The 20,166-nt window shown below is 33.6% G+C and overlaps 1 protein-coding gene across 4 annotated transcripts; it reads right to left on the bottom strand.

Moving 5' to 3' along the window:
- Positions 1-133: 133 nt before the first annotated feature.
- Positions 134-19,913, bottom strand: LOC130646065 (coiled-coil domain-containing protein 112-like). Of its 4 annotated transcripts, XM_057452211.1 has the most exons (16): positions 19,754-19,903; positions 19,602-19,639; positions 11,645-11,704; positions 8,224-8,429; positions 7,769-7,890; positions 7,202-7,291; positions 6,578-6,653; positions 6,216-6,384; positions 5,999-6,085; positions 5,587-5,736; positions 2,149-2,274; positions 1,740-1,838; positions 1,342-1,482; positions 962-1,057; positions 731-855; positions 134-461 (listed from the first exon to the last, which is right to left on the bottom strand). In XM_057452211.1, exons 3-16 carry the CDS (start codon positions 11,666-11,668, stop codon positions 428-430), a joined length of 1,545 nt encoding a protein of 514 aa, XP_057308194.1. In that variant the 5' UTR covers positions 11,669-11,704; positions 19,602-19,639; positions 19,754-19,903; the 3' UTR covers positions 134-427. The 4 variants fall into 4 exon arrangements, with proteins under 4 accessions (XP_057308194.1, XP_057308186.1, XP_057308201.1 ...); XM_057452203.1 differs by lacking the exon at positions 19,602-19,639 and having other exon boundaries at positions 19,754-19,913; XM_057452218.1 differs by lacking the exon at positions 19,602-19,639 and having other exon boundaries at positions 8,224-8,405; positions 19,754-19,913.
- Positions 19,914-20,166: the final 253 nt, after the last annotated feature.

Genomic DNA, 20,166 nt, shown 5'->3' with positions numbered 1-20,166 from the left:
TTCATTTTCCTAAATTTTAAACTGGCCTTAACCACGGTCATAATAATAAAAGCAGTTGGTTTCTATATAAATTCTTCCAGAGAAATGATGTAGATGAGGATTTGCTTAAGCAGAAAACGAACGAACGAACGAATGAACGAACAGTGATGTTCAAACAATACATATGGACAATACAAATTCTTTGAATAAATGTACTTTAGAACATTTATTTATAACTGAGAGATAAAAAAATTCACATATGATTAAAAAAAATAGTTAATGAAAAAAAATTTACACAGTAAAAATAAATAATAACATCTATATATTATATTCGTTGTCAAAAAATATATTATTTTTTAAAAAATATATATATTTCGTTTATTTCGGTGGTAAACTCAAATAACAATTTTGGACCATCTAGCTACATTTTAAATTAGGTCCAGATTCGTCAAAACATTTCCTGTCTCCAACTTGGGATAGCCCTATAATGAGAAGTAAATAAATATATAATTTTTTTTACACCACAACAGTCGCTTTACTTCTCATACTTAACGAAGTTTTTAAAGACCTAGAGAATTTCATTCTAAACAGTTGGCTCTTTTTTGCATTTCTTTCTCCACAAAAAAAATAAACATTCTATGAGTTGTTTCTTTCAACAGCAAATTAAATTTATAATTAACATATGTTTGTCAAGATATAGTTGTTATTTTTTAGTGAGTAAAATAAATCAAGTAGTAAAGAATAAACATACCTGTGTTGCATAAGCCTTACTCCAGAAGCAGACACAACTTGGCCTTTATCACTCTTCATTCGGTGCTTCCAGCCTTTGGTTTGTTTGTATAAACGACACGGGTCGCGCTCAACATTGACAGCCACCTGTGGAAAAGATAGCTATAATATATGCTTTTCTCACAACATGTTCAATTTCCATACTGTCATTACAGAATATGAGAACAAAAGAAAGTATTACTAATTTGCCCACCGTCTTTTTGAGTTTTTCTAATCTCCTCTCTTTTTCTTCTTTTTCGTATTCTTTTAAAAGATGTTTCTGACGTTTATTTAACAAAATTTTTTCATTCTATAGAAAATAAATTTTTATACGCTATAAAAGGCATTAAGCAAGTTCGAAGAGGGTGCATTTATAATCAACACTAAAGACTCATTTTGACATACTTTATTGTTTGATAGACAATTATGAAAAAACAATAGAAAATAGTCTGTATATGACACATTTCAACCAACAACGTGCATGTTTTGTTGACCGCCTTTCCAACTGAAAGTAAAACTGACAGCCATCTATGTTCACAAGTTTTTGTTAATTGACAAAGCACAATTTTAGTATTCTATTGTATTCACTGTTACCCTTTCTTTTATGCGTTCCCTTTCTTCTCCTGAAATCAGAAATTTTTCTTTCCTTAACTTTTCTTCATGGGCAAGTTTTAAAATCTTTTCTTCTTCTTTCTTCTGCAGTCTGTACTCTTCCACTTGAAGCTTGACCTCAAACTACAAATCGAAACTAAACACTCATACTTTATTTAGTTTTAACCTAACAAGAAAATTTACCCCAAGAAAAGCTGGCTGGATGAGAATACCTTTATTTTTAAACACAGTCTTACTGCGAAGTATTGTTAACAAAAAATAAACCCTAAGTATCATTTCTCAGAAAATAAATTCTAATTTTTTAAGTGTACCAAGAGGCGGGTATTAAAACCTGGTAAGTAAAAACAAAAATAAAAAAACAGTATTTATAAACACTACACCCTTTTTCTTTCTTCAATTAACATTTTAATTCTTTCTTCTTCTTTTCTCTCTTCTTCCATCTCACTATTTTGTTGCAGCTTCTCCAACTGCTTCTGAACCTAACAGATCAAAATAAACAAGACACGACTTTTTACACGAGTCATTAGCAAAAATTATATTTAAGCAGCAATGTGTTGAACTCTGGATAAGTAATGCTGAGTACCAAAATTATAACAAAAAAGTAAGGTGTGCTGCATAAATTGTACAATAATTGTATGGTGCATCATTTTCAACAGTGACCATGGCATGACTTAACTCTTTTGAAATTTTTGCAGGATATAAAAACTAAATTACATAATTTGATGAACAACCAAGTTATCTCGGCATGTATCCCATGTAGTCTTACATAAGAAAAACACAAGAAAGTACCTTCCATTCTTGAAGTTTTTTAAATCTTTCTTCCCTCTCTTTTAAGATGATTTCTTCTTTTTTCTTTCTTTTTATGTCTTCTTCATCTTCTTTTTCAGTCTTCGATAACAAATCCTTTTTTTCATTCTAAACGATGATGTTTGAGACTGTTGATGTTATAAAAATTACCGACAATTCAATGTTGATCACAAACTTCTAACATAACATTGTTAAGCATTTCTTATAAATCTTTTAAATCACACATCTAAAACAAAATGCAAAATGATAGTCAATGGGTAAACACGTTCCAAGAATATGTTCAAGGTGTGGTATTCATGCTGGGTATACCGATTGTAACTTCGGTGCTTCATTTCGTTTACAGGGATTAGTATTTCAAAATAACTTCAGTTGTTTACAGGTTCGCCTGGCTGCATCATGCATTACTCTGCTGGGGGCCTGGATAAAGCTGTGCGTAGCCGTATATTTTAACCTGTGAAAAAATTCGACAGAAAGTCGTCCTTTGTGCATATCTTCTGCATTCGTATTTTCTATATCCGAAATATCGCCATGGCAGACTACATTAATAGAGACTACACCTTTTTTACTTAAAACATTTAAGCTAAGAACAGCTGAGGTACAATAAAATCTACAAAGCGCACGGCGAATTCTCAATCAATAGTCAAACACAATTTCAGCTTAATCCCTCGAAAATAAGCGCACCTAGCAATAGACATATTTTAGACAAAAAAAAATGTGTGGTTGTTACCCTGGGGAAAATCCATTGGAATTTGCCCGTCTGACATAAGGGAGTGTTTCCAGAAGATTTTACAGTTCAGCTTTAGTGCAAAATATTTTATGGAAAAATAATTGCAGTTCTCAAAGTTTTTTCTATCATCTACGAATTTATTTATTTTGTGCAATCAGAACATAGGAAAAACTTTTGACTTTTCGACTCCCATATGAGAACCAAATTATCTGCATACAATAACTCCATGGAGAACCTGTTCTGAACTCCAGTGACCGCGCTTCTAAGACTAAAACAAACAAAAGAAGGACTAAGCACAGAACCCTGATGTACACCAATATTTACACTAAATTCATCACTATGTGAATTGGTAATTCTGACATGACTTCTAGCATTGCTGTACATAGACTGTACCATCGTAACTAGCCACTCATCCACAGGTATCATCAGAAGCATCTAGAAGACAATTCTTCAAAGTAGTCCAAGTACTTTCAACATTTTCACTATCATATTGACCATTGTGGGCCAACTGCTGAACTTTTGCAATAAATTGTGTTGCTACAATCTATTCCTTCAGCTTCCAGACTTCCTGTACTTTCCCTTGGCTTCCTTAACACTCTTTAAGATAATATCATAAACGAACAACCTATGCTGGGAAACACAATCTTCAATCGGTATAACTTTCATATCTTTCCCTATCTTCTTGTCTAACTTTTTAACCAGAAAGTAATCATTCTGTGTCTGAAATCCACCTGACTCATATGTATACTCTCTTAATGAATGTGTTGCAAACCACTATATCCGTTGCCATTTCACACTCAAGCAATGACTCCCCTTCCTTATTTCTGCTCTTAAATCTGTAGCCTCCATGCACACCTCTATAACCTTCAGATGACTTCACAACAAGACCATTAAAGTCGCAGCTCACCATGACAAGATCACTGCCTCCCAACCTTGTATGACTGCTATTAACTCATCATAAAACTTACCTTTGTCTTCTTCACAGAGTCTAAACTGTGAAGCATAACCTGCCATAAAACTGGCAATTCTATTACTAATTAAAAACTTTATCACTATAATACGACTACTAAAACGCATAACATATTACTTTTTCTACCCACTTCTCTGCGATGAATATGCCAACTCCTCCATATCCATCACTATTACCAATCCACAAAAACTTATACTGTGCCCTTCTACCTTTCACAAATCTCACTGAAGCTCCTCTCCACCTAACTTCCTGAACACAACATATATCAACAGATCTACGTTCTAACATTTCAACTACTTCACCTGCTCTACCTCTCAGAGTACCAACATTTACACTGCCCATCCTTAACCTAATTTATCTACCTTCTGATGTGATAGCTGGGTAACGGTCTGACGATGCTTACACCTGACATTTTTTCTACCGTGTGCGACACCTTCATTCTTTAGAGCTCCAGTCCTGTTTACGCAGTTTGTCTGATCAACTGTTCTCATGACCATTGAAAAGAGTTTTCGCATTGTTTTATAGCTGGATGCCCTTTCTAACGACAACTGTTCACAGACCGCACTGGGTGTTTTTGACAGTGACAGCATCACTATGTGGCATTTCATGGGACATCCATCATTGTGCCTGTAAACTAAGGTATGGTGGAGGGTCTCTGAAAGAGACCTTTCACTATCAAAAGGAAAGTGACCTTGTGGAGTTTGCAGGAAAGGGGTTGGTGGTAACTTAATTTTTTGTCACACTTGTAAGCATTGGGTACACAAGAAGTGGAGTAGTATTGGTGGAAGGTTAAGAGCTGACATTCAGTTTGTATGCAAGCGTCGCAAAGGTGAGAGTATCGACAATGAAAATTTCCAGCTTTAATGATATACAACAGTGGCTCGTTAGAGATAGTTGAGAGCTTTTGTTACTTAGGAGATATGTAGTGAAGGGGGTGTTGGAAGAAATGTTACTTGCAGGATGGGTTCTACTTGGAAAAGTTCAGAGTGTTACTTTCTTTGTTAAGGAGAGTCTTGTTAATTGAGGTAAAACTTATGTTGTATGAGGCCTGTGTAAGAAGTTTTATGTTGTACGGTAGTGAGACATGGCCAGTGAACCAGAAAGATCTTATTGTTTAGAAAAGAATGATATGAAAATGGTTAGGTGGCTGTGTAACGCCAGTCTAAGACACAGAAAGAGTTCAGATGAGCTAAAAAGCAAGCTAGTATCTGTAGCATTACAGATTATTACAGATGTTAAGATTGAGTTGGTTGGGACACTTGAAAGAATGGAGGAGGGTAATTGGGTAAGAAAATGTAGAGACTTTGCAGTTCCTGGGGAAAAGTCCAGAGGTAGACGAGAAAGTTTTGGCAGGAGGTAATAAGGACAGACTTGATGCAGAGGAATTTCAGTTTAGATCTAACACAGTCTAATCAGATTGAAAGAGGGTTATTAATATACCCTGTCCAACCCATGCTAGCATGGAAAACGGACGTTAAGCCGAGAATGATGATGATGATGGGGTTCACAATTGACCCTATTTCTTGCATGAATAATTTTTCTTATCCTACAATTATCTGCTATCTCTATTCCATGCTACCTTGGCACAAAGTAGCAGTCCTTTTGATGGGCATACAGCTATATAGTTACTATGCAAAAACATTGAGTTCACACTCACACTCTATATTTTAAGAGCACACTATACAGTAATTAATTAGCAATAAGCTTGATTTATAATTTATACCTCTTTCAGACTTTTCCACTTGACTATTGCTTCTCTTTTGTTTTCTCGTAGACTGCAGTATTCCTCATACCACTGAATGTGTTGTAGAATATCTTCTTCATCTTGAGTGGGTATGTCAAGAGCAGCCCTCGATAACAACTGGCTATTATTCTAAAAAAAATATGATATTGACAAAATTTAAATTTAAATTTTTATTTATTATTAATATCTGGATCCTTTGTGAGTGATTGTGTTCAGCCAGCAAAGAATCAGAGCATTCATACAACTCAAATAGTTGAGCACAGCCATTTGGAACAGACTAGGTTAGTAAAAACCAGTGAGTAGAAGTAGAAAAACTTGTTATATAATCCTTTTTTGTTTGAGAAGATTTATATATATATATAGTTATAAAGAATAAAAGAAGTATGTGCACCTTGCATTGTTTTCGTAATTTTAAAAACATTTGATGATCAATATCATCCCAACCACCTTGATGACCACCTGTCAGTTTAATGAACTTCTAAATAAACAAAAACAATCGTGTGAGTGTTTTATGAAAAGGCTTTCTGTGTTTAATTAACAATGTCAAAAGGCAACTAAGGGCCTGCACATGGACCATTATGAATTACATACATTCAAGCATATTTTACCTCAAACTCTTCGACTTCTGGTGGGAAAGCCACATTTTTGTTATTAAGTTCAAATTCTGTTCTTTTATGCGTTACACTTGGTTGACTTCGTGTCCAGTGTTGGAATTTGTTGTCATATGCAGCAATTTCAGTATCAAGAACCTTTTCATCAGACATTAAATCTTCGTAACTGTGACATAAAAGTTTGGAAATAAACTTGGGTAAATGTTTCTTATCAATATGGTGGGATATCAAAAATGCTTTCGGGAAATAATTGACTGTAGAATAAACTAGTAAAAAACTAGGAACTAACAGAAAAAGATGTTTCTGTACCCAGCTGTGCCTGATAAACAAACAATGAACAATGATAAACAATGACATACACAAGCTTCTGCTTTTCTTTAAACTGCATAATGCAAGATTCAATATCTTCCATTGATAATTTTAATTTCTCAAGATCTATATGACATAAAAGAAAGAAGAAACTAAATAAATTTACTAGTCGTTAGATTGTGGAAAATTCCACAGGGAGTTCGCCGTTACTGTTTGCAGCTACTATCTTTGGCTCACAGACAAATCTACGGCAAGTATAAGAATATAGAAAATATTAGTCTGGGGAAAAATCTTTCTTGCACACACACAGAGCTTAGTTCCACCTGGATCATGTAATAAACCTGACAATTTATGCTTGGTGAAATCTATTTTCTTGCAACTAAAAGAAGGTGATTTTAATTTAACAGTAAACTGCCATAAAAGTTAAAACGTGTATAAACTTCTAGATGGATAGAAAAGAAATTTTACATATTTTGTTGCATTATGTAAAGAATTTGTATGAGTAAACGTCTTTCTGTCACAGAATAAAACCCTCAGAAAAAGTGTGTTTTTAATTCTTTAAAATTCTTTAAAAACACAGGAAAATGGTATCATATTGCAGAATTATCGAAATGATGATATATATAAGACATCTCTGATGCTTGCAATAAATGTCTGCTTGGGCTTTAACTTACAGTTTGCATGTTTTTGGAGTTCTTTTTTTTCTCTTTCGAACTTGTCAATTTTTATTTTGATCTTTTCAAGGGTATCACAGATTTGATTTTCTAGAAAGAAGAAACAATAAAGATGACAATATATAGCTTAAATTAATTCACTCAGTTTATGTTTCTTTGTGCTGTAATTTCATTAAAGGAAAGTCTAACTGAATAAGCACACTGTAGCCTATTGTAAAGAAAACTTCAAGTGAATTAGATAACATCCAAATTAGAGGCCCTTGAATTTAATTACTATCAAGCTGTATCCACATTCTTCTGACTTTTTTAGAATATTAGACCTTCCATTGGTGGCAAGGTTTTATTTTTCGACAACAAACTGCAGACATTGTTATTTTTTTTAAGTTAAGAGTTGTTATAAATCTTATGTAAAGTCTTGAAATTCACTCGTATTTTGAAGTTAATATTAAAATATATTATTTTTCCTCTCAAATTAGGATTAAGTTGTCCGTAGGCTTTGTTTATAAAATATATGATCACATATGATGACCTGGGCCTGCCATAAAATATTGACCAGACATAACATACTTTCTTTCTTTCTGTCTACATCTAACTGATTTTCCGTACTCTGCAATTCCTTATTCACATTATTCTCTTTCACATTTCTATTATAAAGTTGCGATCTTTTCTCTTTTTCCAAAGCAACTATACTAAAATGTGAACACAAAAACACATTTAAAACAAAACACTACTCATTTTTATACATTTAATTTTTAATTTTCATATTAATACAAAAACAATTTTTGGAAAACAAACAGAACATGTTTTAAACAACCAGAAAACTGAAACCAAAATAATGTGAGTTTTTTGAACACCATAGAGAGGAAACTAAAATGTGGGAACAAATTATAAGTGCAGTGCTTTGACTCATTTTTACAACATAAGATTGGTGGGAAAGATTCTTAAAGCTACATGTACTTAGGTTCCAAATGATATTAAGTTGTTGTTGCGAATGCTTTGTGCCGTTGTTTTTGCATACTTACTGTGTGTGAAGCATGGAAATCGTAGTGATTATTTCACTTTTCTTTGTCTTCTTTTTAGTTTGTTTCCTTGAATCCTTCTGCAAGGGTAATTCACTGGTATGTGAAGTCATACGATCCACGCTTTTCCATATCTTTATCTCATTTTCTACTTCGTCAATGTCATCAGAATCTGATGAAAGAAACTGAACAAAATCAAGCATGGAGACCTGTTAAAAAAATGAAAATCATTCGGGTTTTAGAAAACTTTTTCTATCATTTAAATTACTTGCATTTGTTAAAGGTGGAAAACGATTGTTTTTAAATAATGAACTAACCAACAATATAGTATTTACATAGGAGAACATATTTAAATTAAAACAAGAAGCCCTGGGTGCTCTAAGAATTTCCGCTCACTACAAAAATATTTGATGAAAACCTGCTAATTCGTTGTGTTATTGTGCCAAACATTCGAGGAGGTTTGGTGCATGAACCTCTGAAGATAGAGCACACAAGTGACATTATATCTTACAACAAACGCAAACAAAACGGAACGTGTCATAATAAACTCACATTTTAAAAGAAATTGCTAACAAAAAATACAACCTATTATTCATGGTTGAAAGTCTTGCGATTGAAACGTTTATGGTCTTAAACGGCATTTAGGTGACAAAAATCAAAATTTTGATGTCACCATTATGTTCAGCATACTTTCTTTGTTAACTTTGCCAATTTTTGTTGAAAATGAAGTAGTTTTAATTTTTGGACCAATTTTGGCCTCAAATGACATTTAGGTAACAAGAAATCAAAATTTTGATGTCACCATCATGTTCAGCATACTTTATTTGTTAGCTGTGCCAAATTTTGTTTAAAATAAAGTAGTTCTAATTTTTGGACCAATTTTGGCCTAAAATGACATTTAGGTAACAAGAAATCAAAATTTTGAAGTTACCATCATGTTCAGCATACTTTATTTGTTAACTGTGCCAAATTTTGTTAAAAATAAAGTAGTTCTAATTTTTGGACCAATTTTGGCCTAAAATGACATTTAGGTAACAAGAAATCAAAATTTTGAAGTTACCATCATGTTCAGCATACTTTTTTTGCTAACTGTGCCAAATTTTGTCGCAAACAAATACCAATTTTGGCCTGAAACGTCATTTAGATGACTTCCCAGTAGTTAGGGAGCTTGGGTACGAAGTTTACATCTATGACGGAGGAACATGAAATCCCAGGGTCGATTTTTTCTCAAAAAATGCTCCGAAAGAAAAAACGACGGTTTTAAAGAATTTCCTACGCCCGAAGGGGCGCGGAAATTCAAATATGCTGAGGTACAATATCCTTTTGTAGCAAATAATGAAATAAAATGATCTGAAAAGAAAGTTGTAAATCTATTTTACATGCAAATTTTAAAACATATATATATAAAAATGTATAAACAACCAAAGAAACTAATGAACAACAGAAACTTATAGCCAGCTTTAATTTTCTGTTTCTTACTAAAATTTATGATCTCAAAAAATAGAAAAATATTAAAGGAAAATGTCTAATTTAAACCATACTGTGTAAACACAGATGGAACTATTCGCCCCATATGAAATCACCTACAGTATTGGTATTAGGACACCTTACATCGATAGCGTATCATGTCGCATGATCCACAAATATTATTTTTATTATTATTATATTATTATTACTACTTTTATTTACTCCTTAGTTCCTAATAGAACTGTTAGCAATGAGGTTTCTGTAAAGGGGGTCCTAGTGCATTTAAAGCTTCCGTTTAGGGTATGAAAGGCATGCAAGCACAACAGCCGCACAACTAGAGAACCGCCTAAGATATCAATCCTGTTCTCATGCTAAAATATAAACAGAATGGGTGGATTCATACTTTTATATTTCTTGCATGAATCGGCCGGGATTTGAACCCACAACTTTTAGCACTGGAGGCGATTGCTCTATCACAAGTCAGTCAGTCATAATGACAAAAGCTTGAGCATCAGGAACATCACGATTTATCAAGAAAGTTAATCATGTCTTAACGATATTACTATTGTGACCTCCATGATCTTTATTACTGTGTGTATATTTATCAAATAAAACAACAAGCAGTTAGCGAAATAGATCTTGAAACGAACATTAAATTATCAAAAGTAAAAAGATTGTTTGTTTTCCATGTTGCTTGGTTTAACGTTAAACGTAAAAAAAACACAAATTAAATAAAATTTTAGCCCTTAAAACTAACGTTGTAAAAATACAAAATGTTGCAGTTGCCTTTGTAAAAAAACAATCACTGAATAAAAATTTGTATTTTTATTGTTTTCAAAATCCACACAAGCTTATTTTAGGTTCTTATCCATGATCCTTTCAAAAATAATTATTTGAATTCAAATAATATTTTAATTTGAACCAATCCCTGACCAATTTTGAAAACACTTTTCTGTAAAAAAATTGTTTAATTTGTTTTAAAATAGTTTCAAATGATTGTTTAAAAACAGTCAAAACGGGATTGTATAAAGAGAAAAGATTGCCATAGATGGTTGAGAAATCATGAAAATAGGATCGTGGAAAGTGAAGATATCGCCTTACATCAAATAAAAACAATCGCTGTAGATTGTTTAGTCAAAATGGGATCATCAAAAATGAAAATATCGCTGTAGATCATTTATATAAATGAAAACTATGAATATGCAATTTTCCTACCCCTCCAAAGAAATTAATCTTGTGTAAATTTTGTCAAAGTGAAAAAGGAATGTCTAAATAGTTTCATGTAATAAATTCATCACGTTTTTTATTACTGTTTAATTTCTTATTACTTTTCAAATTTTGTTTCGCTCCCACTTTGTATCATTTTCAAGCTTAAAATACAAAACAAAAATAACAATTCACGTCAAGTTTGTTTTATGAAACAATCTGTAAACAATTTTAAAAAATGATGATCTGATCTTGAAACTTATTTTAATTCCTATAAAGTGTGAAAATAAAGTGTGAATCTATATTCCAGAGTTTATTGAATCTTTTCACAATTGTCAACTTCAATTGATTTTTTTCTAATAGGTTTAACAGGGAGAAACATAAATTTAGATATATTAATGAATAAACAGGATGTAACTTTTGAAAGAAAGAAATAGAAACTGGCTGCAAACTAAAACAATACAAAAAATGACCAATTGCTGTTTCAAGGCTAAATTAAATCTGTCTTGCTTGAAGTAGGTAATCTAAGAAAATAATTTACTCTGGAATATAGAGTAACCCCACGCTTTTTACAACAACCGCCTATGTTGCACAGCCCCATCCTTTTTACTAAGAAATTTTTAACCTCCCCCTTTTTTCCAAAAATTTCAGGAAGTGAACCTTCTCCCAGTGGGGTAAGTGTACTCGTTAATCTCATCACAAACAAAGTGTGTTTTATAACTGGACACAATTGAACAATGTAAAAAATTACCTTTTTTGATTTTTCTGCTGCCATGTTATTCTATATTTTAATACACCTGATGTATGTTTTCTAAAAAAAAGAGAAAATATATATATATATATATATATATATATATATATATATATATATATATATATATATATATATATATATATATATATATATATATATATATATATATATATATATATATATATATATATATATATATATATATATATATATTACGATAGAGGTCACAGTAATAAGATAGTGAGAAAACAAGTACTTAGGGCTCGAAAATTCTGATGAGATGAAATACTATTAAAACTAGGAATAATGATACTAATTTCACCTTTAACATTACTTACCATCCAGCATTTATGAATATTAGGTGAACATTATCTAAAATTCACTTGCTTTTGACACCTAATGAAGAACATCGCAAAGTTTTTCCCTATTTGCCTATTGTGGGCTTTAAAAAGGGGAAAAGACTTTTTGTGCGGGCAAAGTTACCTGAGATCAGGGAGAAAGCCAACGGGTGCAGAAAATGTGGTGCTAAACGCTGCGATATATGTAACTACATAAACACTACTTTTTCTTATGGTGACAAAAGCAAGTCCAAGAATTTTGATATAAGTTACAGTTACAGTTAAGGTCCGAAACCTTAACTGTAACTGTGAAATGGTCGTTTACTTGGTAGAATGCAAAACCTGGGATATACAATATGTAGGTAGCGCAAGTACCAAGTTTCACCTTCGTTTTAATAATTACAAGAGTTGCTTTTGGAGGCATAGTTCAGGTTCTTCTGTACCACAAGTTCAGGTTCTTCTGTACCACAACAATCTTTCCATTCACATTTTGCTTCAGATGGTCATAATGGTTGCCAAGATTGGTCATTTACGCTTACTGACCGAGCTGACACTGTGGATTCTTTGAGGCGCAAGGAGTCCTTTTGGCAACATAAGCTTGAAAATTTTGCGCCCTATGGCCTTAACGAACGAAATGTGAATGATTATTACTAACGTTCAGTCCAGTGTATCGTTGATGTTTCGTATTGTTTTTAAATAAATTCATTTTTCTTTTAATTGCATTTATTTATTTTTTTTATTTCACGGGTGTTTCGGATAATTTGTACTTAGGTCTCCATTTTTAGGTAGTTTATACCACGCTTAATTGCTTTGGACATATTGTAGGAGAACCTACCTTTATGTTAATTTTGCTGAGAGATTTTCCAGTTTGATTTTGTAAACTATTTATCTGTTAGAGTACCTAAGTTCCGTATTATACCTAAATTAATTCAACTGTTTGTATTTGTGATGTAGTGTCTCCGCTTTGATTACTAAGAAGGGAACGGGATACATTAATTTATAACTGTCAGTATAATGTAATTGTATTTGTAATAGTTCGACTGCGCAGAGAACTTTTCAATTTATTATTCTTTAGGTCCTTTTTTAATTTCTCGAAAAATGTTAATTTTAACAGAATTACCGGTGCAGCTCTTTCATCGTCAGTTTGACCACTACATTATAAAAAAAGAATAGTATTTCAAGCACCCTGGGTTCAAAAGAATGGAATAGAAACCATGGTTAAAATGTCACGTCACGTGATACAGCCTATTTAATCTGCCATTTTTAAAACTTCATATTTAACGGATCTCTGGGGTGCTACGAAAAAACTTATGTATTGGAGATGTTTATATACACGTAAATATCGGATTTATTCAGTTTTAGATGGATGCTAAAATTAAGCTAAATGTGTGTTTTTGACAATCAAAGTTTTGTACATCTTAACTAAGGGACTGTCTCCACAGTCATTTCACATTTTATACGAATTGAAAGGATTATGATCGTTTCGAGATCATACATCATTTTTTAAAATCGTTTACAGATCGTTTCATGAAATGAAGGTGAAACGATTTGAAACGATTGTGAAACAATTAAATTTTATTTTAAACTCTAAGCTTAAAAATGATACAAAGTGGAAGCGAATAGGATACAAATGGGGAACAATTCCGAAATTATTTTGAAACAAATCCAGAAAAAACTTTTGAAACAAATTTCGAAACGAATTCTGAAGCGAATTGTTCTCCCAAAACAATTAAAGAACAATAAAAAATGTGATAAATTAATTGCTTAAAACTATTTTTAGACATTCCTTTCTCACTTCCATTGAATGGGGTGATAAAACTAGTTTCGAAACCAACTATGGCTATATTTGATCCTGTCCGAAAATCAAAATGTCATTTAAGGTAACCACCATAAGATCAACATACCAAAATTTCAAGTAAATATGGGGCAAGATGTGTTCAATTTAATGCTGAACTCTAAAAATGCTCACTTTGGCACTTGGCACAGAAAATGTCACACTATTTTTGAAACTGATCTGTATCTCATCATCATCATCATCATCATCATTCTCGGCTTAACGTCCGTTTTCCATGCTAGCATGGGTTGGACGAGGTGTATTAATGACCCTCTTCCAATCTGATCTAGACTGTTAGATCTAAACTCAACTTCCTCTCTATCAAGTCTGTCCTTATAACCTCCTGCCAAGTCTTTCTCGGTCTGCCTCTGGGCTTTGCCCCAGGAACTATCAAGTCTCTACACTTTCTTACCCAATTATCCTCCTCCATTCTTTCCAAGTGCCCCAGCCAATTCAATCTTCTTATCTGGATAACATCTTTAATTCTACAGAGACTTAGCCTGCTTCTTAGCTCATCTGAACTCTTCTGTCTCTCAGACTGGCATTACACATCCACCTAACCATTCTCATATCATTCCTTTCTAAACGGTCAAGATCTTCCTGCTTCACTGCCCATGTCTCACTACCGTACAACATAACACTTCTTACACAGGCCTCATACAACCTACCTTTTACCTCAATTGACAGGACTCTGCTAGTCAATAAAGGAAGTAACTCTCTAAACTTTTTCCAAGCAGAACCTATCCTGCAAGTAACACTTCTTCCAACACCCCCTTCACTGCCCAACATATCACCTAAGTAACAGAAGTTCTTAACTATCTCTAACGAGCCACTGTTGTACATCATTAAAGCTGGAAATACTTCATTCTCTATAATCTCACCTTTGCAACGCTTGCATACAAACTGTATGCCAGCTCTTAACCTTCCACTAATACTACTGCACTTCTTATGAACCCAATGCTTGCAAGTCTGACAAAAAATTGAGTTACTACCAACCCCTTTCCTGCAAACTCCACAAGGCCACTTTCCAACTACAAGGTCACACTTGGCTGCAATGCTACTTATCATGACTTTAGACTTTGCTGTGTTTACCTTCAGCCCTTTCTCTTCTAGTCCTTTCTTCCACCTCTCAAACTTTTCAACTAATTCTTCCATCGACTCTGCTATGAGAACCAAATCATCTGCATACAAAAACTCCCATGGGCAACCTGTTCTGAACTCCATCGACAGCGCTTCTAAGACTAGAATAAACAACAAAGGACTAAGTACAGAACCCTGATGTACACCAACATTTACACTAAATTCATCACTAAGTGAATCGTTAATCCTGACACGACTTCTAGCATTGCTGTACATAGACTGAACCATCGTAACTAGCCACTCATCCACACCTAATTTTCTCATAGCCCACCAAATAACTTTACATGACACTCTATCAAAAGCTTTCTCTAAATCTACAAAGGCAAAATAGAGATTCTTTCTCTTTCCTAAATACTTTTCCTGAAGCTGTCTGAGTAAAAATATTGCATCTGTAGTGCCACGCCCTGGAACAAAACCAAATTGCATCTTATCTAAATCAATTTGTTCTCTAAGTAACTTATCAATCACTCTTTCAATAACTTTCATTACTTGATCAACCAACTTCAAACCTCTATAGTTACCCCTTTCTAATGCATCACCCTTGCCCTTGAAACAATTCACTATTACACTCGACTGCCACTCACTCGGAATAGCACCATCCTTTATAATCTGGTTAGCAAGACTTGTAATAAGCTCAACTCCAATATATCCAGATGCTTTTACCATCTCTGCAACAATACCTGATACTCCTGCAGCCTTGCCAATCTTCATTTTCCTAATAGCCTCCACTACCCATTCTGTCTTGATCTGCATGGCTGGCCCTTCTACGACATCATCATCAGACAAATTATCCTCGTCCCAATCAAACTCAGTGTTAAGCAACCTCTGATAATGATTCTTCCAAGCTACCTTTCTCCTCCTCTGTGCTAGCCAAAACACCTTCATCATTACGTATACACTTCTCACCTACAATATCTTGATTAGTCTTCTTCATTTGCTTTGCTATCTTGAATACCTCATTGCGCTGGTCTTCCCTTCTTAACACATCTGCAAATCTGTTTCTCTCTGCTTCTGATTTTGCCTTATACACTGCTGTACGAGCCCGACGCCTAGCTTCTAAGTAAATATTTTTACTACCACCTGACTTCCACTCTTTCCAAAGTTTCCTCTTTTCCTTTATACACTGGTCAACCTCATTATTCCACCACCAGGTCTGTCTATGTCTAGCTGGTCCTTTCGTCCACCCACAGGTATCATCAGAAGCTTCTAGAAGACAATTCTTCAAAGTAGTCAAAGTACTTTCAACATTGTCACTATCACATTGACCATTGTAGGCTAACTGCTGAACTTTTGCACTAAATTGTCTTGCTACAATCTCTTCCTTCAGCTTCAAGACTTTTCGACGGGGCCTGTACTTTCCCTTGGCTTCTCTGACACTCTTCAAGATAATATCACAAACCAGCAACCTATGCTGGGAAACACACTCTTCCCCCGATATAACTTTCACGTCCTTCACCACTTTCTTGTCTGACTTTCTAACCAAAAAGTAATCTATCTGTGTCTTACAACCACCTGACTCATATGTTATCAGCCTACAGTACAGTCCAGATGTAAGCGTACGCGTACGCTCAACTTGCAAAAATAATTGCTTTCATTAAAAAAAACAATAGGATAGCGAGTTCCTTTCAAATTGCGCGAAAATAATTGCTTCGTTTTAAGAACAAAAGCATATCAAGAAACATTGTTTAAAAACAATACTCTGCGCGAGAAAAAATTAAACGCGAAGGCCATTGAATTTTATTTTTTTTTAACAAAAAGAAACTAATTATAGTAACGCGATTTTAATCTGATATATTTAAAAAACACAAGCTCTTTTAAAAAACAAGAAATGCAATGATCTAAATATTTAAAAAAAAACTAAGGCTACTTTTAAAACTTTTAGTAATATTTCTTTAACGTCGAAATATATTTTTTAACATGTGAAACTTTTAAAAGTTCTTTTTATAAAAAGCAACGTTTAGCAACGCAAACGGGAAAACCCTGCGTTCGGGACTTTTCCCTTCGCGATAAGATTTCGAAAACAAATTAAATTTTAATACCGAAGAAAGAAAAAATCTAAAAATCTAACTTTTGACGTTTTATAGTATCACCTACATTTTATTGTTAAAAAAACATTGTCTTTGTTTTTTTTTAGCGCAACAGCTCTATCTCTTAAAAGATTTAAACAATGCATCTCGCTGTCTATTTAGTTTTCGCGCAAATCTTTTATTTTATAAAACTATCAAACAATGGATCGCCATGTCACATTGATAGAGTTGATAACATTTTAAATACTTAAAACACTATCTAACGAAGCTTTCCTATCGCCGTTCTTCGTTCTTTAACTTTCTAAAAAATCATTTCTATCGCCGCTCTTCGTTATTAAACTTTTAAAATGTGATATAACGAATCTTTTATCGCCGTTTTTTGCTTTTTACTTTTTAAAATGCAATCTAAAAAAAAACATTTCTATCGCCGTTTTCCGTTTTAAAACTTTAAAAATGTGATCTAAAAAAACATTTCTATCGCCGTTTTTCGTTTTTAAACTTTTAAAATGCGATCTAAAAAAAACATTTCTATCGCCGTTTTTCGTTTTAAACTTTTAAAATGCGATCTAAAAAAACATTTCTATCGCCATTTGTCGTTTTTATACTTTTAAAATGCGATCTAAAAAAACATTTCTATCGCCGTTTTCCGTTTTAAAACTTTAAAAATGCGATCTAAAAAAACATTTCTATCGCCGTTTTTCGTTTTTAAACTTTTAAAATGCGATCTAAAAAAAACATTTCTATCGCCGTTTTTCGTTTTAAACTTTTAAAATGCGATCTAAAAAAACATTTCTATCGCCATTTGTCGTTTTTATACTTTTAAAATGCGATCTAAAAAAACATTTCTATCGCCGTTTTTCGTTTTTAAACTTTTAAAATGCGATCTAAAAAAACATTTCTATTAAAATTAAAATTTCAATCTTTGTTAAAATATAGTAATTTATATCTCTTAAAAGCTTTATTTAACACGTGCAACCAATAATGCCTTCTCGCTAGTTTATTTAGTTTCCACGCAAAACATTTGTTTGATAAAAATATTAAACAATGGCTCTTCGTGTCACATTGATAGAGTTGATAACATTTGCAATTATGCTATTGGGAATAGTTATGTTAACACTATTTAACAATAGCTACGCGCAGTTATAATAAGCTATTTTTTCTTCGATAATCTTTTGTTTATTACGCGCAAGTTAATGACTTACAAGACTCGCAAGATAATTAATAAGAACAAAAGACAAACAACTACCGCCTCCGAGAAAAAGGTGTGAAACTTGAGCGTACGCGTACGCTTACATCTGGACTGTACTGTACTCTGTCTCTTACTGAATGATGTGTTGCAAACCACCATGTCTGTTGCCATTCCAAACTCAAGCAATCTCTCCCCTTCCTTATTTCTGCTCCCAAATCCATAGCCTCCATGCACACCTCTATAACCTTCAGATGACTTCCCAACATGACCATTAAAGTCGCCGCCCACCATGACAAGTTCAGTGTCTCCAAACTTTGATGTGACTGCTATTAACTCATCATAAAACTTATCTTTATCTTCCTCACTGAGTCCACACTGTGGAGCATAAACTGACAGAAAAGTGACAATCCTATTACCTATCAAAAACTTTATCACTATAATACGACTATTAACACGCATAACATCTATTACTTTTTCTACCCACTTCTCTGCAACGAATATGCCAACTCCTCCATATCCATCACTATTACCAATCCAAAAAAGCTTATACCTTGCCCTCCTACCTTCCACAAATCTCACTGAAGCTCCTCTCCACCTAACTTCCTGAACACAACACATATCAACAGATCTACGTTCTAACATTTCAACAACTTCACCTGCTCTACCTCTCAGAGTACCAACATTTACACTAGCCATCCTCAACCTAGTGTTATCTACCTTGTGATGTGATAGCTGGGTAACGGTCTGACGATACTCACATCTGACATCTGTCCTACCGTGCGCGACACCTTCACTCCTTAGAGTTCCAGCCCCGTTTACGCAGTTTAAAATATCTATATATAGATATTTTAAATAATTTGATAACAAAATTTCTTTAGAAATCGGTGCGTGTGATAAACATAATAATAATAATGGTGTTAAATTTGAAGTGATTTTGAAACGATTTGAACTGAAACGAATTTAACGAACTGTTGAAACGAATTGATGTTGATATTGTGAGACGATTATAAAACAAATGCGAAACGATTTTTGTTTCAACAAAATGATTTTAAACTATTTTGAAACGACTTGAAACGAATTTAAAACGATTTTTTTGGCAAAAAAATATTTTAGAATCGTTTCAAATTCGTATAGAGATTGTTTCAAAAAAATTATACGAATTGAAACAAACATTTTTGAAACGATCGTGGAGACAATCCCTAAGCTGTAAAACGCCTAATTAGACTGTATTGTACATCCTAATTAAATTGACATCCAAATTAAGCTGTACAGCATAATTAAGAGGATTTCTCTGACTGGGAGAGGGGCAATAATAAAAAAAAAATGCAAAAAAGGGTGGGCGCTTATTTATTGAATAAATGAAATATATTTTCAGCTAAATAACTAGGATATATACAGTAGATCAGCTGAAAAATAAAACACGTACTGTGGTCTCCAAATTGAATATCACAAGATAGTTGTTACCTGAGGATACAAAGAAAAAAATATTGGGCTATCGAGTCTGAGTAACCTTCCCTTCCATTTATTTCAAGAGGAGTAAGACGCAAATTCAAAACACTATGTCCAGCCGCAACTCACCTATAGCTAGTTAGGTACCCTTTGAAACTAACCCGGAAGCACGGAAAAGAGAAGATGAGAAGACGCTGCTGCTCATCTGTTTTTGTCCAAATAAAAACTCTAAGCAAATGTGAACATATCCACTAAAAATTTGTTGCACCAATATTCACTGCAAAGAGCGGAACGGCGGACCCTTTACTTCTACCCCTCCTTCTAACGCCCGACCCTTTTCAAATACAAATGCGCCAGGGTACATTGCGATTTTTTTATGGGGATGCAATGCGATTTTGTTACATAAAACGGCTTGTTGTCGCGCCGCATACAGCATGCAGCAAATTGCAGGGCACCGTAGATTAGTGGTTATAGATCTCGTACTCTGTGCGGTAGACCGGGGTTCGATTCCTCTTGACGGTGACTTAACGGGTGAGTGAATG

The sequence above is a fragment of the Hydractinia symbiolongicarpus genome, chromosome 1 (assembly GCF_029227915.1).
Source record: "Hydractinia symbiolongicarpus strain clone_291-10 chromosome 1, HSymV2.1, whole genome shotgun sequence".
In the NCBI taxonomy this organism is placed as follows: domain Eukaryota; kingdom Metazoa; phylum Cnidaria; class Hydrozoa; order Anthoathecata; family Hydractiniidae; genus Hydractinia; species Hydractinia symbiolongicarpus.
The sequence above is the reverse complement of the archived record's forward strand: the minus strand, read 5'-3'. Positions and strand labels throughout refer to the sequence as shown.

What these genes read in the sequence shown, in the direction of transcription:
- LOC130646065 (XM_057452203.1), bottom strand. Translation starts at nt 11,668, where the DNA reads ATGGCAGCAGAAAAATCAAAAAAG. An exon ending in ACTCCAAAAACATGCAAACT is followed by an intron (nt 6,654 to 7,201) that starts GTAAGTTAAAGC and finishes TATGTCATATAG; the next exon opens with ATCTTGAGAAATTAAAATTA. An exon ending in TAATTGAAGAAAGAAAAAGG is followed by an intron (nt 1,483 to 1,739) that starts GTGTAGTGTTTA and finishes TTCGATTTGTAG; the next exon opens with TTTGAGGTCAAGCTTCAAGT.